General features: G+C 44.2%; 1 protein-coding gene across 3 annotated transcripts in view; it reads left to right on the forward strand.

Moving 5' to 3' along the window:
* The window catches only part of RNGTT (RNA guanylyltransferase and 5'-phosphatase), a 416,958-nt gene that overhangs the window by 68,949 nt on the left and 322,189 nt on the right, over positions 1-25,820 (forward strand). For all 3 annotated transcript variants that reach the window (XM_075597840.1, XM_075597839.1, XM_075597838.1), the window contains exons 7-8: positions 4,994-5,103; positions 7,270-7,371. In XM_075597840.1, coding sequence (XP_075453955.1) covers positions 4,994-5,103; positions 7,270-7,371 — 212 coding nt within the window. The remainder of the gene's footprint in view (positions 1-4,993; positions 5,104-7,269; positions 7,372-25,820) is intronic.

Genomic DNA, 25,820 nt, shown 5'->3' on the forward strand with positions numbered 1-25,820 from the left:
CTCTTATGGTGTTTGAAAAAATGGTAGAAGTTATTATTAGTGCAACATGTGGTCTGCAGGTACCATTATCAGAATTAGGTACACGGTAGAAGCATTAATAGATCACATTAACAAACCTTCATTTTGGTCTCGCCATGAGTCAGGTTTATGATGGCATGTTAAGCCCTGATGCGGGTTTTCATTGTGGGACGTTTTTATGAATTGTTATCTGTTCTAGTTGTGGATTTGAATAAAACATTGACCTTTTGTTAATTCAGAAATGCCTAATAGAAGTTTATTTTCCCTGTTACTGGCCCAATGGGTTTAGGATAAAATCATATTCATTTGATTGCTCGTCTCATAGCATCACTGTCTTATGAGGACAACTTGTTTTTTTAAACATTGTACTGGTAATTAGATGGACTCTTCAAGACATATTATTCTGTAGCGGAATATTTTCTTTTCTTTGTCGGTTTTACATTTACAGAAGGGATTGGGACAGGTTTGACTTCTTGGAGTTTGGCAATGATTACTTTGTCTTTAGAGCGTCCCCTTAATGTTGTGTTGTATTTGTAGAAGTGAGCAATCGTAAACCGCATAGCTTCATAGTCTGTTATACTGTTTGTGTGTAAGGTTGGTGGCACCTTTCTCTTAACATGGAGCAAGGAGGGTTTTAAAATCCTTTTTCATAAGAATCCCATATCTTTTATAAGATCTAGCTGTCAGTAACACTGCAAACTTTTTTTGATTGCGGTCTCAGTTGTTGACTGAGTGGGGTGACGGGGTCATTGCGTGCATGTCAAACTTCTGAGCTATTTTTGAAGGGTAAGCACGTGCAATATCTTGGATGACCAATCATTGTAGAGATTTGACTACAGACTGGAATAATTGAAACCCTTTGCTGCCAGACAGGCAAGCAACGCACTGCTGGCCCCTCTGACAGCAAATAGTGGAGAGATATGCTTTGCTGGTACAATGCAACAGCTTAATTGTCATGAAAGGCAAAGTAATGTTGCTGACGGTGCAGAGCAGAACATTGTATGCCCATCCAGCACGGAACGGGTCTGTGCTTTCTACTAAACTCTCGTATACAAGTGTATTCATCTAATGACTGCTTCCATATATTTCGTTTTCACATTGGGAAAAAATACTCCGGCAATGCTGTCAAATTGACTTTAATATCGCTGATGGTGACATTGCCCAAGGAGGCTAACGGCATACCAAGTAATTCCCTCCTGCCCCTCCATCTTTTACATGTCACTTTAGATTATTACACAGTCCTATACTTGATCCACGTAAAAGAATCCTAAATGCTAATGGTGTTTTGTTATAGATCGATTTGGACCCTCTAGGGTAATGTATGCTTTGCTTCTCTTTAGTTTCTCTCCCTGTTGGTTTGTGTCCTCAAGGTATCAGTGGAACAGATGGTTACTCAACATGGCATAGTCTGTCCACTGGGATTCCTCTGACGCTCGAAATAAGACCAAATTAGATCTGTAGTTTTTGCTTTTCTAACTATTGTAGACCATCTGTATGTATGTTCCCTTGAACAGTTTCCTAACTCTGTCACTGCCAGAGAGACCGGCAGAAAATAGCATAGCACTGTTTTGTAAGTCCCACTTGCAGTGCATTGGTTATAGCCTCGGCCGCATTAGTCATACATGCACTCTGCTATCTGACGCGTTTCCGACCATTTCTGAGTTTAAAAAAAAAAAAAAAAAAAAATTCTCAATCTGCCTAATGCTTTGTAATATTTTAACCTTAAAAGTGTAATAACAAATACCACGGATTGCACCGCTCTTTTTACTGTTATTAAAGTCTTACATGGGGCTAATGAAATGGACCCAAAATATGTATTTGCCTCCTAAAATAAAAGCGACTGTAGGATTTCACAGTGAAGTACGTGATCAATGTAAGAGGGGGGATTTTTTTTTTCTTGATGGTAAAATCTGTAGTTTCTCTGTTAAACTCTAACTGCCATACGCCTGTCACGATTTCACATTGTAGCAAAGAATGTTGTCCGCATTGATCCGCACCAATAATTCCTGCAGTACTCCTTGTGGAATGGAGAACCATTTTTGCCTTCTCGCTTTTGTAAAATAAAATGTTCTTGTCCAATTGTTTTTTTTGTAATAATAATAATAATAAAGAAAGACATACAGTTAGGTATGTTATGTTTTTCCTCAATTTTTTTTGAAGGAATTGCTCTTAGCAATATCTTAACGATGTATTTCTCCCCCACCCCGAATTCTCCTGCAGATGAGAATCCGCATCCGAATCATTGAAGGCTCTTTAATGTGCAGTCTCACTTGCTAACCTGTTGTAGTTGCCATTTGGGGAAAAGATGACAATTGATGTCATTTCTGCAATTTAAAGACGTGTTGAGAAACGTTGGTGTTTTTTTTAAATTGTAGGTGATAATTGCCTGCATTCCTTACCCATGGATGAAAGAGCCTGTGAGAAAACTGCTTCAAACCACAAATAACATTGCTTAAAACATGTCACACCCTTCTCCAATGCTCTTAGGAAGTACGCTTTTGTCCGTGTTTTTCGCACCGGGAGCTGCTCTGTAAATCTGTCTGGCTCCACCCCTTAGACCACCTCTTGGGGGCTCAGTCGTATATTTGGTTCTCGGTAGTTTCAATGCACATGCTCATAATAAGTGGTGAACGACACAGTACTGGTTAAGCCTAAATCTCTGCACACCAATGTATGCTTAGGCACTGCTTCCACTGACCTTACCTATGGCTGAAAGCTGCAGAGTAGTACACTGTTAATGGTGAAGGGAAATCTGAAGGAGCAGTGTGTGTTGGGCAATGCTCAGCAATGTGTTGCAGTATGCTTCAGTGATGAAGGGGGTTAATTACAATGGTTACGTTTCTAGTACCGGGGGTGGCCAACTACAGTCCTATCTTTGCTTCAGCACAGGTGGCTGTCAATGATTGGGCCATCTGTGCTGACAAAGGGATATCCTTAAAACCTGACCTCTTGGTGGCCCTTGAGTACTGGAGTTGGCCACCCCTGTACTAGTTACTCAACCAGATTTGGCTTGTTGTAGGATTTACCATGTGGATTTTGCCCTTGACATGCTCTTCTGAAGCTGCATTTCATTAGTAAATGTTTTTCTCTGCTGCTACTTCTCTAAATGTATCCCGTTTCACAAGTGAAGTGCTCAACATACAGCCTCTCTAGTCGCAGTGACCTAGCAGCTTGCAAAAAAAGAAATGCCATCTCTCTCTTCGAAAACCTTTCTATCTCTTTATGAAGAGAATAGCTCAGTCTTAGTCAATGTAATAAAGTAGACACAATGGGCCAATTTATTTTCTCCAGTATTAGAATATAGCAGACTTTATTACGACGGGATTTCAAAAGTACAATTATACTTGGCAAGGGATATTTGAGATGCAATAAAATGACATTACAGTAACTCGCCTATGTAACACATTTGGTGCAGAGCAGCAGCATTTGCATAAAGTGAGCGTGCAGTTAAGTAATGAAATGAAGACTGTTTCTCCCATAATTTGATATCATACCGTTTTTTTTAAATCTGCTCACCATACCATGTTGGTTTCACTTGACTAACGTGTAACAAAAGTAGGAAAGCTATACTGGCTCATCTGATGCAGCAGTGGGGGTAGAAATAGAAAAACAGCGGTCATGTTCGTGAGCTCCAAACGTAATTAAAAAAAAAAAAACAACTTGGGGAACATTTCCTGTGAAGAGCACGCATCAATATGATGTAGGAAGAACCATTTCATAAGGAAGGGTATCCGTTTCCCTGTTGGGTAACACCGTACCCTCCTCCAAAAGCTTGAAAAGGGATGCAAACAATTAAAATAATTAGATTGTAAGCTCTTCGGAGCAGGGACTCCTTTTCCTAAATGTTACGTTTATATCTGAAGCACTTCTTCCCATTATGTGTTATTTGTATTATTTGTTATTTAGATGATTGTCGCGTGTATTACTGCTGTGAAGCGCTGTGTACAATTGGTTCTTTCTTTTGTGCGGTCACTATACCCTAAAACATGCCCAGGTGACTAATCTTTTTTGCTTGTGAAACTTTTTTTTTTTAACACAAATGTTTGTTTTCTAAATGTTACTAAACAATGTTTTTATTTACAAGGGATGTATGTTCTTTTGTTTATTGCAACAAGTAGGAAAAAAGTATGGTCATCCTTTGACCATGCAGCATGATCAGAGAACACACCTCTGCTGCTAAGGCTGTGAGCCATCCCAAAATGGAGCTGTTTAAAGAAACCTTGTGGAAAGCGGATGTGATCATTTTTTTGTTTATTTAATTTTTGCCGAGTTTTTCTCAACTCTATTATTTCCCTGCATTAGCTGCTAACCGGCAAACCTCTGTCGCTAATTACGGTGCCACCATTTTAACATCCCTACCCAGCAAATTCGCAGTAAGGGATATTTGCAGAATGTAATAAGGATGGCATTGATAAAACCAGAAGCAAAGGGGCTTCACATTGAACGAATACAGTGAATTATTGCTTTAAAAGCTCAATCCTGCATACTGTATTTTGGAAAAAACAAAATGACTTGACATTGCAGAAGTTGAAATGGTTCAGTGAATTTAATAGGCGTTTCTTACAACACACTTGCATGCATCATAAACATCTTATTGAAAAGCAATTTACCTCAAATATGTCATGCGGTTTGTAGTGACCTATGTAATATATTGATAATGCCTACAGTATATAATGCTATAAGCAATGTTATACATTGAATGTCCAGGTGTAAGACATTCTTTCTCCAGCAATCTCGTTATTTAATGTCTGTTGCCCAAGTCGCAGACATAGGGAATATCTTGTCCAAAGTATTAGATTTCAAGTGAGCGTCTCTCACTTCAAAGATTTATACTTTTAACAATGACACTTTTTTTCTCCATCGCTGCTCTTTGTTTTTATATTTAAGTCTGAGGCATACTGTATGTACAGTAGCTGTGAGTTACAATAGAGTAACTTTGCAATAAATCCCTTTCATGTTGCTTTTATTTCCCCAGGGTGCAATATTTTTAGAAGGCGTCGCAGTAAAATGTGTAAATCAAATAACGACTCAACCAAAGCTTGGAGAAATACAACGGAAATGTCAGCAGTTCAGTTCCTGGGAAGGGTATGCAAATATCAAACGATATGTTTTATGTAACTTGTCAGTATGGAATGTGTTGCACGCGGACGCTCAACTCCAGTCCTCAAGGGCAACCAACAGGTCAGGTTTTAAGAATATCCCTGCTTCAGCACAGGGACTCAACCAGTAATTCAGTCATTTTGATTGAGCTACCTGTGCTGAAGCAGGGTTATCCTTCTAACCGGGCAAATTAGTGATATGTGCTCCAACATTTGCTTCCAATCTTCAGAAGACGATTCAATGATATAAGTCCTTATGAAGATTCAAAGGGTACTGGGGCTAGTGAGGTATAAACAGTGACCATAGCTCTTAGATGACTGTAAAGTCAAAATAACAGGATATCTCTATCCCTGAAAGCTAAGGGCTGAGAGTGGTAAGCTCAGACCCAAAACCTCATTGGGAGAGTCCTAGGTAAACATAAGTAGCAGTAATGTACTCACATATAGTGGCCCCAGTCCAAAGAGTCTTGTAGGCGTGCAGCCAGGAGAATAAGTAGGAATCCGTAGAAAAAACTCAAACGCACAGCCAAAAATAGAGTGGGTCCCAAACGATATGATAAAAATAAATCTTTATTGGTCCATCTTAAAAAAAACGGAGGTAGGTACCCTCCTACGCGTTTCGTACCTACTGGTACTTTATCAAAGAGTGATTTGTATCCCCATATGTCTGCCTATAAATACCCTGCAGGCTATCCCCTTTCGCGCCAAAATTACCATCTAACGGGCGTGCGCAATGACGCAACACGCACCGGCGCGCATGCGCACCCATGCGTGATGATGTCACGCGCCCTGATGCGCACTAGACCCTCATCCTCCCCATAGAGCTGTGGGTAACGGGTCTACCCTCGGCCAATCCGCTCACAGTGATAATGGATATAGACCTCTAGATTGGGTCTGAATCTAGAGGTCTGTATCCCTTATCACTGTTTTACAGTGGGGAAGCACAACACGAGCGGATTGGCAGAGGGTAGACCCGTTACCCACAGCTCTATAGGGAGGAAGCGGGCGCGTCACTATGCCGGGAGCGGGGGGAGAGACTAGTGCGTATCAGGGCGCGTGACGTCATCCACATGGGTGCGCATGTGCGCCGGTGCGTGTTGCGTCATTGCGCACGGGTGCACGCACCCGTTAGATGGTAATTTTGGCGCGAAAGGGGACAGCCTGCAAGGTATTTATAGGCAGACATATGGGGATACAAATCACTCCTTGATAAAGTACCAGTAGGTACGAAACGCGTAGGAGGGTACCTACCTCCGTTTTTTAAAGATGGACCAATAAAGATTTATTTTTATCATATCGTTTGGGACCCACTCTATTTTTGGCTGTGTGTTGGAGTTTATCCTTCTAACCGGACCTGTTTGTCGCCCTTGAGGAGAAGAGTTGAGCACCCATGGTTTAGCACCTCCTACTATTATCTGGATTAATGTATGGAGCCTGTGCTGGAGTGCTTCAGGACGACCTGGATCATTACCACATAATGACATGTGTAGCAATGACTTGGTTTCAACGCCCCTTCCTGATGATGCAAACAGAAAAGAAAGGCCCTTTGCTGTTTAGATCACTTTCACGGCTCTATAATGCACACAATGTCTTTTGAATGACACCAAATGGATGTTTTTGTGGTTGGGAAAGGCTTTCAGAAGCTGGCATTTTGTTTGAAGGCCACATTTTTTTGAACATTTGCTTAGAAGACTGTTGAAAGTACCAGCCCTGGGAAGCCAACTCACCTGGTAAAAGACCTAGTGATAGAATGCTAATTTTTTTTTATTTGCTCTTAGAAATCCCAGATCTGCACTTATTATTTTTATATTTGCATACAGATTACATTGCTCCTGTCTGCATTACATTTCTGCCTAAAAACATAAGAAATAATCAAAAACATTGAAAATAATCTAAACAAAAGGTTGCTTTCCCCTGAAGTATTACTGGCGTCATTAACCTCTGTACGATGAATTGTATCCCTGAGAGCATTCTCAATAAAGATTAACAAGCGTTCAGAGGTTTAAAGAAAAAAAAAAAAGTATAATATTGTCCTTATTGCAAAAGCTAATGCAATTTTATATTAAATGATGGAAAAGTGACTCATGCAAGCACAATTTAGGAAATTATTTCCCTGCTACACATAAGGAAAATAAAAACAATGTATTTTTAGATCTGGGTTCCCTGGAGCACAGCCTGTATCAATGGACAGGCAGAATATCAAATTTATGGAGCAGAAGTCCTATAAAGTGAGCTGGAAAGCAGATGGTACACGGTAAGTTAAGCTTCTAAAGAAAATGAGATCAACGTTATGGTATACAAGACTCAATCGGCATGCACAAACAAAATGTTTTTGTATGTATTACCTTAGAATGCAAGAGGGAGGTGTAAACTATTGAGACGTATTTGACCTGCTTTTTGTAGTTTTTTTTTTTTTTTAAACTACCTGTACTGTACGAAGCTGGTCTCCCAATCCCCAGGTGCTTCTCTGTTCCCAAGATATTTGTATATATTTGTTGTTGTAGCAGTGTGAGAAGCAAAAAAAAACCCAACTAGAATTGGGACAACGGGGTCACCATAGACAGTCCCAATGTCCTCTCCCGACAATGTAGCTTTCTGTTGAAACCAGAGGTAGGCTGACCATGGCGGCTATATCATCCATCGGGGAAGTATTTTATCGTGGTGGGGAAAATATTTATATGTGAGAAACATGGGCATCTTGGGAGTCAGTCTGAGAGGGGCCCTACACTTCAGGTGGTGTGAAAAGATTACAAATAAATGCCCTCACTACCACCTGCCCCTGAAAGAATAGGGATGCACCGACTGCTGCTTTAAAAGGAACAGTCTTCAAATGATGTCAAGTTACACTTTGGCAGTGGCGCGGTGATATTTCTTTTTTTTTTTTTTTTAAAACATCCTTGCACAATGGTTAATATGGCTTGCACTCTCTGTAAATATTCACATTATTTCTTTATCTTTCATGTTGAAGCCATGGACAAAAAGAGTCCAACGTAAACTAAGGTTGTGTGCTTCGTGTTCTTTGTTTGCTGGTTTATTCAGATGATGGTTGTTCTGAATAAGCAGCTGTGCATGCATTCTGAGGCATCACAAAACAAAGCTGAAGAGTACAGGAAAGCTAACAGACTGCAGTGTACAGTGATACCGATTTATTATATCCACTTGCAGCACCACAGATGTTCTTAAAAAAAAACCTGAAATTACTTGGTGCCGGGTTCTCCAACTTTTTTATAATGTGAACCATCTCAATGTTAATAATAATTTGGAGGGCAAACATACTTGCTTGCAATATATTTGTTTCCGTGTGACATGTATTTAAAAAAACAAAATGTTAGGTATACATCTAAAACCAGCCCTCAGTAGTTATAGAACATGTGCAGACAGGAATGAGCTGCAGGTCAGGGATTTTAAAGGCTTTACGGACCACTGGCGGTCTAGGTACCATAGTTTGAGAACCTCTGGTCATGCCATAAATGGGATGTTTTGCTTACTGAATCATTTAGGTGGGTGAAATGTGACGATGATGATGATGATGATGATGATGATGATGATGATGATCATCTAGTGTAGTTTTGAAGATGGGATCTATGCATTGTACCTGGCTCCGGGCAGACAGAATTGGACTGTAGTATCTCTACTGTATGTATATATCTTTATTTGCATAGCGCCATTACTGTACATAGCACTTCACAGCAGTGCTACTCTCCCCTTTTGGAGGATGCTGGAGTACCAAACATTTCCTGCAGGAATTCTACCTCCAAGGTGGCTGCATTGCTCAGAAGTGTAATTAAGGAGGGCTGTTTAATGAATGGCGCTACTTGTGCACATACAGTACTACTACTATTTCACTTTTCCAACAGTTTGATGTTTCTTCTACTTGGGGAAATGAGTCCTATAAAAATCACTAAGGCCCTTGACTATTTATTTAAAAGCCTCTTATTAACATTTATAATTTAATTATGTTATTTACCCATTAAGCTGGGTTTAACTTCTTTGATTATCATTCAACCATCAGCTATAAGGGTTTTCCGTTCTCCAGTTTTGTATCCTTAGACCTCAGCTCCACCCATTTTTCTACTATACATTTACTTGTTGATTTATTGGTGTCTAGAGTGCATATTATTGAGGCTTATACCGTGTCACTTCCCCCATCTGGAGATGTGAGATACCGTTTTTTGCTCTTCACTATACCCATACCCCTATAGCACGCAAGTATCTCTATATTGAGGTGTGTGGGTTTCATTTTTTGTTTTATGTTTTCTCAATTTAAAGCTGCAGACCAAGCAATATCCTACATGTGTTTTTTTTTAAAATAAATCAGTTCTGTACTATGAGAAAAATACTTGTAGCATTTTTTATTTTAAATAACTTTGAATTACATTTTTAATGTGTTATAATGTAACAAGACTTTTTTGTTACTATTGCAACTATTTACAAAGTCACACTGACTGCAGAATACTTCTCTGCAGTCATTTAGTGAACCCCCAAGCCGAGTCTACACCGATCGATCACAGGAGAACGAATCGATCGGAAACATAGCTGATTTACTTATCATTGTGTGTATTGTATTGACGCACATATTAAGGGGGAGGGGGACGTCTGCTTGTACTGCTGCTTTAAGATGGCTGAGTCTGTAATGTTTCCAAAGCATCTTAGGCTGCGCTTATAGCGACAGTGCATCAAAACAAATGTATTGCTGTTGTCGCGTCTGCTTATAGTAAACGCGACAGAGCAACAGCATTGTCACGATCGCTGGAAGTCATCTCAATTTGATTTTTCCAGTGACCGCAGCCTGCCGTCGCTGGCACTAAGTGCGGCCTTAGGCACTCACATTTTAGCATTACTAGTTAGGTCAATTAGTATTTCCATAAATGAATTTGAGGGCTGTTGGTACAACACACTGGAGCCACCAGTCTGTCTTCAGGCTTACATTACTTTACATAGTGAACTGGTACAAAAAGGTATTTGGCGAAGAAGAGAGAGAAATAAGGTAAGGCTAATGTGTAAAGACCTTTATAAACACATTACAAAATGTACCAAGTACCAGGGAGTCTGTCGTGCGCTTCGGTGTAATACACAAGTCTAGAAGGTTATCAGACACTGGAGTAGGTATGAGGGAGCTAAGCAGGGCCACAGAATTGACCGGTGCAGGAGAATAATAGTGTTACATCACCTGCTCCTCCGGTCTGGGACCCACTCTCCTCGCCTACTCCTGCGTGCCGCCGTCAGAAACGATCAGGGAAATGGAAGAAGTTCGGCGCAACTGCGCATGTCTGAAATGAGGCTCCCGGATGTCTCTTCAAAAAACTCAGAGACGAAGCCCTCTGTGTAAGGGTGAAACGCGTTGAGGGGGAGACGTTGGTGCAGCCCTGGTGTGTGCACAATAAAGTTTTTTGAAGAGACATCCGGGAGCCACATTACAAAATGTACCTGTTAATGCGTCTCGTGACCCGATGTTTAATGGGTAGAGTGGTTTGTATATATAAAAAAGAAATACAAAAATATCTAAATCAAAAGTCAAAGATAAAGTAAATGTTGTACATTTTTCAAACTGTTTATTAGAAATGTTTAATGTTTTGGAAGTTTAAAAAAAATTTTTAAATACAATTTACTTTTATTCATGATAAAACTATTTGAAGGAAGTTGTATCTACAGAGTTATTGTTAATGGCCACTTTTTTGGTTTGTGGAAAGTAGTTATGATGCGGTCATTATCCAAACGGCTAAAAGTAGAGCGCAATTAAAAGTAAAATGTTCACTTTAAAGCCAGTTAAATCTTTCTAACATATAACACTGTTGAGATGAGTGCGTGGGACTGTCCATATTACGCATGTCGATGACTTGTAAAGAATGAGTTGGGTTCTGTGAATAACAAGTATTACAATATGTTAGGAAAAATGGTGTTTACTGCCATTGGCTTTTATATTAATCAGCGGGTTAGCGTCTTTCCTTCATCCCGTCATAACGTATCTCATTAACGACGTGTGTAGCAGATGTTTGTTCTAATGAGCAAAGCTTAATGTTCAAACGGGATTAGCAAGTTATATAGTAACAAGGCAGCAATCTGGAAATAAGCCACTTACCGAGAGAAATATTAAAAGGTGCTAAACTTCTGTTTGCTACGAAGTGCAAGAAAATGTATGATATATTTTAATAACACGTGCCTATATACGTTGTTAGGGGGGGAGAGGGGGAATTAAAGTTATTTACATACACTAATTGTTTTAATTCGAGTGGACTATAATGAAATAGTGTTAAAGAAAGTGTAAAGGATGCATGAGGAGAAATTAAAATATTAACGACGATTAAAAGTGCAGCCTGTAATCCTGTTATTTTTATGCTTATGAATTCAGGTTTCTGTTTTTGTTAAATTTAAAAGGAGATTCTCCAAAGTAATGTTATTTATTTATTTTATTTTTTGGCAATAGAAGGATTGCAGCCTGTTCCAAATAACGGGGTCAGATATAAAGTTTCACTTAATGCTAAAAATGACTTTGGCTGCGTTTCATTCTCACACATACATTTAGCTTCACCTTTTGAAGTGTAAAAATTAGAATTGTAATAGTTTTTAATAATTTTTAAATTCGAATGCCATCAAATCTCCTGTTTGGGTCATTAGACTACAACTGAAGCAGAGCAGTTGCATTTAGGGGTGTGTGTTATGCGTAAATAATAGAAGTAAGGATAACCCCATACTATATAGTTCCAACCTGCTAGGGATAGTTTGGGCCAATCTTTGCTTTACTGTCATCAATCTTTTTGGGGAAATGCATCCTTGTTTTTTTTTTTTCCTATTTGTAGAAAGCTGCAGCTGCACAGATTTGTACATGGTAGTTACACAAATGGAACCTTTCAAAACGACATTGTAATCATTGAGTTGGAGTGTGCTGTGTGCATACATGGCTACTCTGATTATAAGTGGAGAAGAAGGCTTCAAAAGGGGTACACTACAATTTCATTAATGGCATGGCCTTATGTGGGTCCCCCAAAAGGTTTCACAACCTGCAACAAATCTAAATGTCTGTAGGACCAATATGGCTACTAGAACGTTGAAGTACTACAGAACTGTTGTGTAGTTTTTCCCTAATGGTAAAGGCAGGTGCTCTTTAAAGGAACTGCCCCACATAGCTGGCCAAAAAACAACCTTTTGTAAATCACTTAAAGTAAACAAACGTTATAAAATCAAATACTTGGCTGCTTTTTGTTTGTGAATTTAGTACAAATTAGTTTTTTCTTCAGGGTCTTTGAAAAGAGTAGTGTATGTCAATGGGGCTTCCTCTCCCCTGTCCTTATTAGGGATGAAGATAGGGGAAGGGAGTGCAAACTCTTACTGAACACAGACAAAATGGAGTAGCCTGAGGAAATCAAACCCCTCCCAAGTATCCGCTCATCGTGTTTACAAACGTAATTAAATATATATATATTTAAACATACTTAAAGTATCAATCACTCAGGTTTAACCGACTTAACCCTTTGAGTGGCTGGGTGTCACGGCACCAGACACAGTCCCTCCGGTACATTGCAATCATGTGATTACTCCTCGAAGTGATCAAATGCTTGTGATGTCACTGATAACGCGACCAGAACAGGAGTCTCCTATTCCATTCCTCAGATCGCATGCAGAGCTGCACGTCGGAGCAGAACATGATCTTGCATAGAAAACGAGCGAAAAGCCCATGACGTAGCTACTGCATCATGGAGGACCTATAGTGCCAGACCTCATGGATTGATAGTTACGTCATGGTGCCTTCAAGGGGTTAAACGTGTCCCTGTCAGTACACTTTTGACCTAGTTGGAATTATTCTTTTAAAGGTTCACTTATGGAGTGACTGTGTGCGTCTTTATGTGGGATGGTGGGACGCTGTGTGCGTGTGGGACGCTGTGTGCGTGTGGGACGCTGTGTGCGTGTGGGACGCTGTGTGCGTGTGGGACGCTGTGACTGTGGCACGGTGTGTGTGTGTGGGACGGTGTGTGTGTGTGGGACGGTGTGTGTGTGTGTGTGGGACGGTGTGTGTGTGTGGGACGGTGTGTGTGTGTGGGACGTTGTGTGTGTGTGGGACGTTGTGTGTGTGTGGGACGTTGTGTGTGTGTGGGACGTTGTGTGTGTGGGGGACGTTGTGTGTGTGGGGGACGTTGTGTGTGTGGGGGACGTTGTGTGTGTGGGTGACGTTGTGTGTGTGTGGGGGACGGTGTGTGTGTGTGGGGGACGGTGTGTGTGTGTGGGGGACGGTGTGTGTGTGTGGGGGACGGTGTGTGTGTGTGGGGGACGGTGTGTGTGTGGGGGACGGTGTGTGTGTGTGGGGGACGGTGTGTGTGTGTGGGGGACTGTGTGTGTGTGGGGGACTGTGTGTGTGTGGGGGACTGTGTGTGTGTGGGGGACTGTGTGTGTGGGGGGGACTGTGTGTGTGGGGGGGACTGTGTGTGTGGGGGGGACTGTGTGTGTGGGGGGGACTGTGTGTGTGGGGGGGACTGTGTGTGTGTGTGGGGGACTGTGTGTGTGTGTGGGGGACTGTGTGTGTGTGTGGGGGACTGTGTGTGTGTGTGGGGGACTGTGTGTGTGTGTGTGGGGGACTGTGTGTGTGGGGGACTGTGTGTGTGTGGGGGACTGTATGTGTGTGGGGGACTGTGGGGCGGTGTGTGTCCGTGTGTGTGGGACGCGGTGTGTGTCCGTGTGTGTGGGACGCGATGTGTGTCCGTGTGTGTGGGACGCGATGTGTGTCCGTGTGTGTGGGACGCGATGTGTGTCCGTGTGTGTGGGACGCGATGTGTGTCCGTGTGTGTGGGACGCGATGTGTGTCCGTGTGTGTGGGACGCGATGTGTGTGTGGGGGGCGCGATGTGTGTGTGTGTGTGTGGGGGGGGGGGGAAAGCGGTGTGTGTGTGTGTGTGTGTGTGTGTGTGGGGCGGTGTGTGTGTGTGTGGGGCGGTGTGTGTGTGTGGGGCGGTGTGTGTGTGTGGGGCGGTGTGTGTGTGTGTGGGGCGGTGTGTGTGTGTGTGTGTGGGGCGGTGTGTGTGTGTCTGTGGGGCGGTGTGTGTGTGGGGGGGGACGGTGTGTGTGTGGGGGACGGTGTGTGTGTGTGGGGGACGGTGTGTGTGTTGGGGACGGGACAGTGTGCGTGTGTGTGGGACGGCGTGCGTGTGTGTGGGACGGCGTGCGTGTGTGTGGGACGGCGTGCGTGTGTGTGTGGGATGGCGTGTGTGTGTGTGTGGGACGGCGTGTGTGTGTGTGTGGGACGGCGTGTGTGTGGGATGGCGTGTGTGTGTGTGTGGGATGGCGTGTGTGTGTGTGTGGGACGGCGTGTGTGTGTGTGTGGGACGGCGTGTGTGTGTGTGGGACGGCATGTGTGTGTGGGACGGTGTGTGTGTGTGTGTGGGACGGTGTGTGTGTGGGGCGTTGTGTGTGTGGGGCGGTGTGTGCGTGTGCGGGGCGGTGTGTGTGGGGCGGTGTGTGTGTGTGTGTGTGTGTGGGGCGGTTGTGTGTGTGTGTGTGTGTGTGTGTGTGTGTGGGACGGTTTGTGAGTGTGTGTGTGGGGCGGTGTGTGTGTGTGCGGGGCGGTGTGTGTGTGTGTGGGGGGCGGTGTGTGTGTGGGGCGGTGTGTGTGTGTGGGGCGGTGTGTGTGTGTGGGGCGGTGTGTGTGTGTGGGGCGATGTGTGTGTGTGTGTGGGGCTGTGTGTGTGTGTGGGGCTGTGTGTGTGTGTAGGGCTGTGTGTGGGGCGATGTGTGTGTGGGGTGGTGTGTGTGGGGCTGTGTGCGTGTGGGGCTGTGTGTGTGCGTGTGGGGCTGTGTGTGTGTGTGTGGGGCGATGTGTGTGTGTGGGGGGCGGTGTGTGTGTGTGGGGCGGTGTGTGTGTGTGTGTGTGTGTGGGGCGGTGTGTGTGTGTGTGGGGCGGTGTGTGTGTGGGGGGCGGTGTGTGTGTGTGGGGGGCGTGTGTGTGTGTGTGGGGGGGGCGGTGTTTGTGTGTGTGGGACGGTGTGTGTGTGTGTGTGTGTGTGGGACTGTGTGTGTGTGTGTGTGTGTGTGTGTGTGTGTGTGGGACTGTGTGTGTGTGTGGGACGGTGTGTGTGTGTGTGTGTGTGGGACGGTGTGTGTGTGTGGGACGGTGTGTGTGTGTGGGACGGTGTGTGTGTGTGTGGGACGGTGTGTGTGTGTGGGACGGTGTGTGTGTGTGTGTGGGACGGTGTGTGTGTGGGACGGTGTGTGTGTGTGGGACGGTGTGTGTGTGTGTGTGTGTGTGTGTGTGGGACGGTGTGTGTGTGTGTGTGTGGGACGGTGTGTGTGGGACGGTGTGTGTGTGTGGGACGGTGTGTGTGTGTGTGTGTGTGTGTGTGTGTGTGGGACGGTGTGTGTGCGGGACGGTGTGTGTGCGGGACGGTGTGTGTGTGGGACGGTGTGTGTGTGGGACGGTGTGTGTGTGTGGGACGGTGTGTGTGTGTGTGTGTGTGTGTGTGTGGGACGGTGTGTGTGTGTGTGTGTGTGGGACAGTGTGTGTGTGTGTGGAACGGTGTGTGTGTGTGTGGGACGGTGTGTGTGTGTGTATGGGACGGTGTGTGTGTGTGTGTGTGTGGGACAGTGTGTGTGTGTGGGACGGTGTGTGTGTGTGTGGGACGGTGTGTGTGTGTGTGGGACGGTGTGTGTGTGTGTGGGACGGTGTGTGTGTGTGTGGGACGGTGTGTGTGTGTGGGACGGTGTGTGTGTGTGGGACGGTGTGTGTGTGTGGGACGGTGTGTGTGTGTGGGATGGTGTGTGTGTGTGGGACGGTGTGTGGGACGGTGTGGGTGTGTGTGGGACGGTGTGGGTGTGTGTGGGACGGTGTGTGTGTGTGTGGGACGGTGTGGGTGTGTGTGGGACGGTGTGGGTGTGTGTGGGACGGTGTGGGTGTGTGTGTGGGACGGTGTGGGTGTGTGTGTGGGACGGTGTGGGTGTGTGTGTGGGACGGTGTGGGTGTGGGAGTGGGACGGTGTGTGGGAGTGTGTGTGTGTGTGTGACGGTGTGTGGGAGTGTGACGGTGTGTGTGTGTGACGGTGTGGGTGTGGGAGTGGGACGGTGTGTGGGAGTGTGTGTGTGTGTGTGACGGTGTGTGGGAGTGTGACGGTGTGTGTGTGTGACGGTGTGTGTGTGTCTGGGACGGTGTGTGTGTCTGGGACGGTGTGTGTGTGTGTGGGACGGTGTGTGTGTGTGTGGGACGGTGTGTGTGTGTGGGACGGTGTGTGTGTGTGGGACGGTGTGTGTGTGTGGGACGGTGTGTGTGTGTGGGACGGTGTGTGTGTGGGACGGTGTGTGTGGAACGGTGTGTGTGTGTGTGTGTGTAACGGTGTGTGTGTGTGTGTGGGACGGTGTGTGTGTGTGTGTGGGACGGTGTGTGTGTGTATGGGACGGTGTGTGTGTGTGTGTGTGTGTGTGTGTGTGGGACGGTGTGTGTGTGTGTGTGTGGGACGGTGTGTGTGTGTGTGTGTGTGTGTGACGGTGTGTGTATGTGTGTGTGTGTGTGGGACGGTGTGTGTGTGTGTGGGACAGTGTGTGTGTGTATGGGACGGTGTGTGTGTGTGTGTGTGGGACGGTGTGTGTGTGTGTGGGACGGTGTGTGTGTGTGTGTGACGGTGTGTGTGTGTGTGACGGTGTGTGTATGTGTGGGACGGTGTGTGTGTGGGACGGTGTGTGTGTGTGTGTGGGACGATGTGTGTGCGTGGGACGGTGTGGGTGTGTGGGTGTGTGTGTGGGTGTGTGTGTGGGTGTGTGTGTGGGACGGTGTGGGTGGATGTGTGGGACGGTGTGGGTGTGTGTGTGTGTGTGGGTCGGTGTGGGTGTGTGGGTGTTTGTGTGGGTGTGGGTGGGTGTGTGGGACGGTGTGTGTGTGTGTGCTTGTGTGCGGGATGGTGTGTGTGACGAGGGGGGGTTGGTGGGACGGTGTTAAGGCGTGGGTGGGACGGCGTGTATGGGACGGTGCAACTGTGTGTTTGTGACTCGGCCTTGCTGTTACTGTGCATGCCGAGTTGAAGATAATTATGGGCTTTTGTGCATGTGCTGCCTACAATCTTTGTATGGCCTAGAAGGTTATTGTGTGCGTGGGCGCGACCAGCACGTCCGTCATAGTTTTACGTTACAACATAACAGATTTTTCCCATCAAAACTCTGTAGGTGCCAGCAAAGAAGTTTCACTTCAAAAATGTTTTAAAAATGTTTGCAGCAGGGGGTCTCTGGAACTGAAATGCATTGATTTCAGCTCCGGGAACCCCTTGCTTTCCGAGATACTTGTTGTGTGATGCTGGTATCACTGCGCTTTTTAAATGTCCCGGCCAGTGGGCCAATCGGAAGCCGCAAGAGATGATGTGACGGCTTCCTATTGGCGCAGGACATGGGACATTTAAAACCACCATATCGATAGCCTAGGTTGCACCGGCACCCTCTTTCGAGGTAAGTATCTCGGGAAGCAGGCAGTCCACAGAGCTTTTTTTTTTTTAATTTTTTAATTTTTAAAACACACCAGAAAAGTGTTGCTAGGAGTGCCAAACCATATTCTACATAGGAGAAGGCAGGTTTAATTCCCAGAGGACAAACAGTCTTGCCAACTCTCTTTTTACTAGGGAGACTTCCCAATGTGAAGCTTTTTTTTCTATTTTTCTCCTTTCTTCAAGTTCCCTCATTTCAGAGCAAGTCAATACAAGATCAGGTCGTCTCTAAACCGTCACATAAGCACCTCCTTTTTCCCTTTCCCCACTCATCCAGTCTCTCCGCCCCTCCACCATATGAAACAATGGGAAAAGTCATTTTATCACCAATATTAAAATACTCCCCTAAATGTGACCAATATTTTTTTTTCTGCCTTTTAAAAAAATAAAGTAAAACATCTCTATTTAGAATAACCTGGGGAAGCCAACTATAAGGCAATGCTTGTATGGCCCCAGTCTTGGTTTACAAAGCCAGTGGGAACAGTCTGAGCCTAGGTCCCCAGTAGGCGTGAAGGCGTGCGCAGCGCACACAAGGTACGGCCCTCTATGGAGCCGGCCCCAGTACTTGCCTGCGGTACGATGCGCGCCCCGGTACAATGCGCGACCACATTTTGTAAAGACAAGGATTTTGTCTTTTCTTGTGGCGACGGAGCGCTGGCCACGTAACGGCGGCGGTTCAGCCAATGAGGGCGAACCAGCCGCGTGACGTCATGGCCGCGCCCCCGCCACGCCTCCCCATCGCAAGTTGCCTGGAATCCACCAGGTCGCACTGACTCGGGTAACGAGTGCCGTCACGCGCACAGGAGCCTTGGCCTAAGGGTGCCCGTGATCTGAAGTAATACTGTTAAAGGGTCTTTGGCATGGAAGCTTATCTGTCCTTCACCGAGCAATATACAGGCATACCCCGCATTAACGTACGCAATGGGACCGGAGCATGTATGTAAAGCGAAAATGTACTTAAAGTGAAGCACTACCTTTTTCCCCACTTATCGATGCATGTACTGTACTGCAATCGTCATATATGTGCAAAACTGATGTAAATAAGGCATTTGTAACAGGCTCTCTAGTCTCCCCGCTTGCGCACAGCTTCGGTGCAGGTAGGGAGCCGGTATTGCTGTTCAGGATGTGCTGACAGGCGCATGCGTGAGCTGCCGTTTGCCTATTGGGCGATATGTACTTACTCGCGAGTGTACTTAAAGTGAGTGTACTTAAAGCGGGGTATGCCTGTAATGTAAAATAGACATTGAGCAGTGTTAAAAATAAGAAGCTGCCTGAGTATCCAAAGAGAATAGATTTCCAGTCAGAAAGCAATTAATGTTTTAAGTAAATAATGTTACATTGTAAACGCCATGGATGTATGTTTGCTGTGGAAGTAAGTGCCCTGTTGGGCATATGGCGGCACCATTATTATCTTTTTCTTTTCTGGCACGCTGACCTTTCTGATATATTTGTTGTTAACTTTTGTTTTGAAGAAATAAGCCATCTGTTACCTTCTAATTTGCTTTTACAATAGTAAAGGAGCATGCTGCCTTTCGTCTCAGAAAGCATTCTTATGAATTGCTGGGTTCTCTTGTATGAAGATCATAAAAATAATGACCTAACGTTCTGTTTGCTTCAGGGCAGTCACTTTATGATGCACATATGCTGCACTAAACTTTTGCCTTCAAGCCACGCAAAATAAAATTAAACAAAATGCCAAATACAGTATCTGTATTCAGCTAATTTGGAGTACTTAAACCAGCAATGTTCGTTTTAAATAGTTTTCTTTTTGTTCCCTAACTTTTACCTAGTATTATTCTAATCTACATAAAAGTCTCATTAACTATTCCCGTGTGCATTTTCTTGCAATTGCATCTTTGTCATTCTTGCCCTATCACAGGATCAATTTGCTGCATTTTTTAGGCACAAGGTAATGCAGGCTCTTGTAGAGAGTGATGCAGCGCACCGCGATCAAAAAGAAGAACAGGTCTGGCCAAAAATGTGTAATCTTTAATGAAGTATCATAAAACCAAGGGATGCAGCCCTTCTACGCGTTTCGTGTCTAGCACTTTATCAAGAAGTGCTTCCACACGGTATACAGAACATTTAAGTAGTAATGGCTGCCAAATCTCGCGATATCTGTGACGTCACGTCTCCATCATAGCCAATAGAGCCTAACTATCTGACGCATACGCACTAAGACTCTTGCAGGCTCTTGCATTTTTTGGTGTGCTGGTTGGGTCTGCAACCTCTCAAGGAAGAGGAGCCATTTTATAATAAAAAAAACTCTTTCTCCAAAATATTCTGAGAGCCGCAACACATTCATGAATATTACACCCCCACAAACACATACATATACTGTACACACCAATAGGTATATATACTGTATGAGCATTAACATACAACAAAATATGTGGGGGAATAAAATCTATCTCACAATAATAAGTCCCTTTATTTAGTTTTTTTTCATACTTGCATAGATACAAGACCCTCCCGAAAAAACACATAAACAACCCCTCCCCCAAATGCACACACACTACCCCCCCCCCCCCCGCTCCCAAATGCATATATATACATATACAGTGGTTGACAAATCACCAAAAAATCTACTCGCCACACAAAAAAATCTACTCGCCACCTAGTACCAAACGTGTGCTGCTTGGGCCAATATTTACTCGCCCGGGGTTTAAATCCACTCTCCCGGGGCGAGCAAATGTATAGGTCGAACACTACATATATACATACATACACACTTAGTTAGGTTATGGTGGGTAAAAGAAGTGACAAAAACCCTCCACGGTAAAGCATATAGCAAATGGAAATATTACTGTTTGCTCATTTGCTTGTCTTAGGCCTGGGACATAGCACTTAGGTGCTGCTGCGCGCTCTTGCTTGCTGCCGCTCGCTCTACCAGGAGCTTTTTGCTGTTCTGGCAGAGGAGACAGCAAGCGCGGTGGGAAGCGGGTATCACTGTGTGTGTCACTTGGTAGCTGTCAGTGTGCGTGTGTGTGTGTGTGTGTGTGTGTGTCACTTTGAAGTGGTCTGTGTGTTTGTATGTCACTGGGGAACCTGTGTGTGTGTGTGTGTGTGTGTGTGTATATATTATATAATATTTTAAAAATTAAAAAAAAGACATGTTGTGAGAATAAATTATTTATTAACATTGTGCAACTTTGATAAATATATTCACGCACACACACGCACACACGCACACACGCATGCGCATACGCGCACGCACATGCACGCACACGCACATGCACGCACACACATGCACATGCACACACATACACACACACAAACACCTCTGTGCTGCCTCTGTCTTGTCTGGTAGTGCCGGACCAGCTGCAGACCCATTGGATGGGAGCGTTCACGTGACCGCTCCTCCGCTTCCCCGAGCGGCAAATGTCAAACTTGCCTGTCTCGGGGAAGTTTCTCAGCCTCCGCACGCATCAGCAAACATGCGGAGGGAGAAACTATAGCCGCGCTGATAACAGATGCAGGGGCTTTGTACATCTGTTCAGCGCGGCTCAGCCCGGCTCAGCGACACTGAGTGCACTATGTCCTGGGCCTTAGACAGGTCTGCAACCCTGCCTTTCACCATTATCACCCGGTACACAATGCTTCCACTGCAGCAAGGGATTCTGGGAAATTACATGCAAATGAGCACAGTGCCACCTTTTGCTTAAAAACCATATAACATGGTCCCCTATAAGCTTATGCTTGCTGCATTTCACAGCTTTTCCGCTCAGCCTGTGTTAAGATGCATAGCCAGTAAACCTACCCACAGACAGCCGTTTCGACCTTAAAGGGTCTTATCAGTATGGGGTTGGTTATACTGGCTTTGCAAAATGACGCATGGGATAGGTTTCACTACACTTAGTTAAGTTATGGTGGGTAAAAAAAGTGACAAAAACCCTCCACCGTAAAGCATATAGCAAATGGGAATATTACTGTATGCTCATTTGCATGTTATATATATATATATATATTTTGTTTTTATATATATATATATATATATATATATATATATATATATATATATATATATATATAAAAACAAAAAACAGGCGCACTCATAGTGTAGTAAATTAATACATTTATATAGGACTGGTAAAACTAAAATTGCGCACCCACAAACGAAAAAAGAACACGAGCAGTTATGAGTATTACTCATCGCCAACGGTACCAGAATTCCAGCACGGCAAACGTCTTGGGGCTCCACCATGTGTAGCAGTTATCACCACCCGCGTCTCCTCTGCATGCCGAGTACTTCTTCACTCCAGTCAGGGTCTCGCGAGAGTGATGACATCAGCAAGAGCTTTTGGATTATTTATTTTATTTATTTATTTATAAAATATTTTACCAGGAAGTAATACATTGAGAGTTACCTCTCGTTTTCAAGTATGTCCTGGGCACAGAGTAAAACAAATAATACATGGTTACAAATACAGTTACATAAATGAACAGGGTATACATTATATACAAGACATTGCGTGCATAGTTAAAGAAAATATATATTATGGGCGTATGAAACAGTTACAGACCAGATTAAAGTGTGAGACAGCCTTAGATTTGAAAGAACTTAAACTGGTGGTGGATGTGAGTCTGGTAGGTTGTTCCAGTTTTGGGGTGCATGGTAGGAGAAGTATGAACGTCCGGATACTTTGTTGAGCCTTGGGACCATGAACAGTCTTTTGGAGTCTGATCTCAGGTGATAAGTGCTGCAAGTGGTAGGGGTGAGGAGCTTGTTCAGGTAGCTGGGTAGCTTGCCCATGAAGAATTTAAAGGTAAGACAGGAAAGGTGAACTTTGCGCCTAGACTCTAGTGATGACCAATCTAGTTCTTTGAGCATATCGCAGTGATGTGTGTTGTAGTTGCATTGGAGAACAAAATGACAAATTGAATTGTAGAGGGTGTCAAGTTTGCCAAGGTGGGTTTGAGGTGCTGAGCCATATACTATGTCTCCATAGTCAATAATTGGCATTAGCATCTGCTGTGCGATACGCTTTTTGACCAGGAGACTTAGGGAGGATTTGTTCCTGTAAAGTACCCCTAGTTTGGCATAGGTCTTGGTTGTCAGGGTATCAATGTGCATCCCGAATGTTAAGTGGGAGTCAAACCATAAGCCCAGGTATTTAAAACTAGTGACAGGGGTTAGGGTGGTGTTAGCGTTGGTTCTAGTCAGGAGCTCAGTCACTGGAAGCTTTAAAAATTTAGTCTTGGTCCCAAACACCATTGTTACAGTCTTGTCAGTGTTTAAAAACAGTTTGTTTTGGGAAATCCAGTTTACGAGTCTCAAAAAGTCAGACTGAAGTATGTGTTGAAGGTCAGAGGGGCTATGGCTGTGCACATATAGGATTGTGTCGTCTGCATACATGTGTTTTGAGGCTTCCTTACAAGCTGTGGGAAGATCATTAATGAACACTGAGAAGAGTAGGGGCCCCAGAACAGAGCCTTGCGGGACACCACAGGTGATATTCAGGGGGTTGGAGTTAGAGCCTGAGATGGACACATGTTGGGATCTTCCTGATAGGTAGGACTGAAACCAGTTTAAAGCATGCTTCCCTATTCCAGAGCTCTGGAGTTTGTTAAGCAGGATAGCATGATCAACTGTGTCAAAAGCCTTGGCAAAATCTAGGCATACTGCACCAGTGAGTTGTCCCCGTTCCATTCCACACTGGATTTCATTGCAAACTTTTAGCAGGGTAATTACGGTGGAGTGTTTGGGACGAAACCCAGATTGGAATTGGCTATGGAAATTTGTCTTGGTATAGAAATCGCTTAATTTGGAGTGGACACATTTTTCCATGACTTTGGATAGAATTGGGAGAAGTGAGATTGGCCTGTAGTTTGAGACAGTGTTTTTGTCCCCACTTTTGAAGATTGTGACAACTCTGGCAGTTTTCCAGGTCTTAGGGATATGGCCTGCAGACAGGATAGAGTTGACTATGGACGCAATTGGTTTGGCAATGGCTGGGGCACCAAGTCGTAGGAACCTAGATTGTAGTAAGTCAGGTCCACATTGGCTGCTTAGTTTTAGTTTGAGGAGCGCTTGTATAATCTCCTCTTCAGATACTTGGCCAAATTGAAAATTGTGGGCAGTGTTGGGAGGGGGTGGGACTATAAGGGTACTCCCAGGATGAGATTCAGGTTTGTGGTTTGGGCTGCGTTTTGCTAATAAGTTAGTGGCACACCCCACAAAGTAATCATTGAATGCATTTGCAATGTCAGTGGGGTTTGTGAGAGTAATATCCCCCTTAGTGATATTACTTGGTTGTTGATGGTTAAGAGGCTGGAATATATTGTTGATAACCTTCCAGAAGTTAGCTGGGTTTGTTGTATTTTGGTGGAGATTGTCAGAGTAATATTGTGCTTTTGCATGCCTTGTTTGCCTTGTGCACATGTTCCGCATGCATCTGTAGTGATTGAGATCCTTGGTAGTGCCAGTTACTTTGTAGCTTTTCCACAAGGTATCCCTGAGCTGGTAGAGTGTAATAAGGTCAGTTGTAACCCATGGAAGGTGGGCCCCTCGTACCCTTATTTTGCGTAGTGGAGCATGGGTATCGCAGAGTTTTAAGAACTCGGATTGGAAATAGTCGAGTGCAGAATCAGGGTCGGGAATTAAATCGATTCTGTGCCATGGGCAGTTGGTAAGGTCATCCAGAAACTGTTGTGGGTTAAAGTTTTTAAATGTTCTAGTGAGGAGAACTTTAGGGCTTGATTGGGGTGGTTTAATTTTCCTTACACAGTACACTATTGCATGGTCACTGAAAATGTCAGGAAGGATGCCAGAGGATTGGATTCTGCTGGGGTTTGAGGAGAGAATCCAGTCTAGCAAGGAATGGTTGTGCGATTTCAGGTTTATCCGCGTGGGTTGGGAAATAAGTTGCGATAGGTTAAGTGACTTGAGTTGTATCTGGATTTTGTGGTTTTTAGGGTCAAGCCAATTGAAGTTGAAATCCCCAAGAACTAGCAGCTCACTCTTCTCATTCAGAGAGGAAATGGAGCCAAGAAATTGGGTGATATCAGTCAAGGATTGTAGAGGGGCTTTAGGGGGGCGGTAGATGCCAGCAAGCAAGATGGGCTTAGAAAAGGGGAGGCAGATTTTGCCAACTTGAATTTCAAAGGAGGGTGGGCTTGATGGGCAATTTATCAGTGTAAATTGTAAGGTGTCTGCAATATTAAATAACACCCCTCCTCCTCTCTTTGACCTATCTCTCCTAAAAATGGAGTATCCCTGAATGGCGATATTTGCATCAGGGGTTTTAAGGGATAGCCATGTTTCTGTAAGAATGATGGCTTTGGGTTAGTCTCTGGCTCCTCACCGCAAGGAAGCTCTGTATCTGTAGGACTCAATAGCAGTATAGCTCAGATTAAAGTCCAAATGCCAGTACGTTTGTAAATACGCATGTAGAAACATATAAAATCAATATGTGATATCAAAGTTAATCCGAAACACACCCTACGCGTTTCGTCCTTAAGACTTCGTCAGGGATACATGAGAAACATAGAACTGCAAACATATTATATACATGTGTTAAACAATTATAGCTGGACATAACTAATTGCGAAATTGACAGCATGAGTGGTTTCAGATATTAACCACTTTCACTGCTGGTACTGAATTGAATAGATCAGAATAATAACACTATATAATAATACAAATATAAAAAACAAATATAAAAAAACAATATATAATATTATTAAAAGAACTTTCAGAATGAAGAGAAATAACCAATGCATACATGCATACATGCATGTAAAGGATTATACATGCCTGTATATTAGATTGAATTGCATAGTACATAAATTGTGTCCATTAACATCAGCATACAATTCATGATGGATAAAATCTACCCACAGACAGCTGTTTCGACCTTAATGGGTTTCATCAGTATGGAGTTGGTTATACTGGCTTTGCAAAATGAAGCATGGGATAGGTTTCACCATACTTAGTTAAGTTATGGTGGTAAAAAAAAGTGACAAAAACCATCCACCGTAAAGCATATAGCAAATGGAAATATTACTGTATGTTCATTTGCATATATATATATATATATATAAACACGCCAATAGAAATCTTGGGGCCCAGGTCAAATTAAAGGAGCAGGGCGCCCCTGATTAATCCCCCCATCTTCACCTTGTAATCCATCCGCCCATTAAACCCCACATCTCACCTTAGCTCCCCTCCCCCCCTGCACTGCAAAGCATATTGTGTGTTGGGATATGGGATGGGGGGAAGGGGAGAGGGGGGGGCAAGGGAGAGAGGGGAGGGGGGAAGA

This window comes from Ascaphus truei, chromosome 4 (genome assembly GCF_040206685.1).
Source record: "Ascaphus truei isolate aAscTru1 chromosome 4, aAscTru1.hap1, whole genome shotgun sequence".
Classification (NCBI taxonomy): Eukaryota; Metazoa; Chordata; class Amphibia; order Anura; family Ascaphidae; genus Ascaphus; species Ascaphus truei.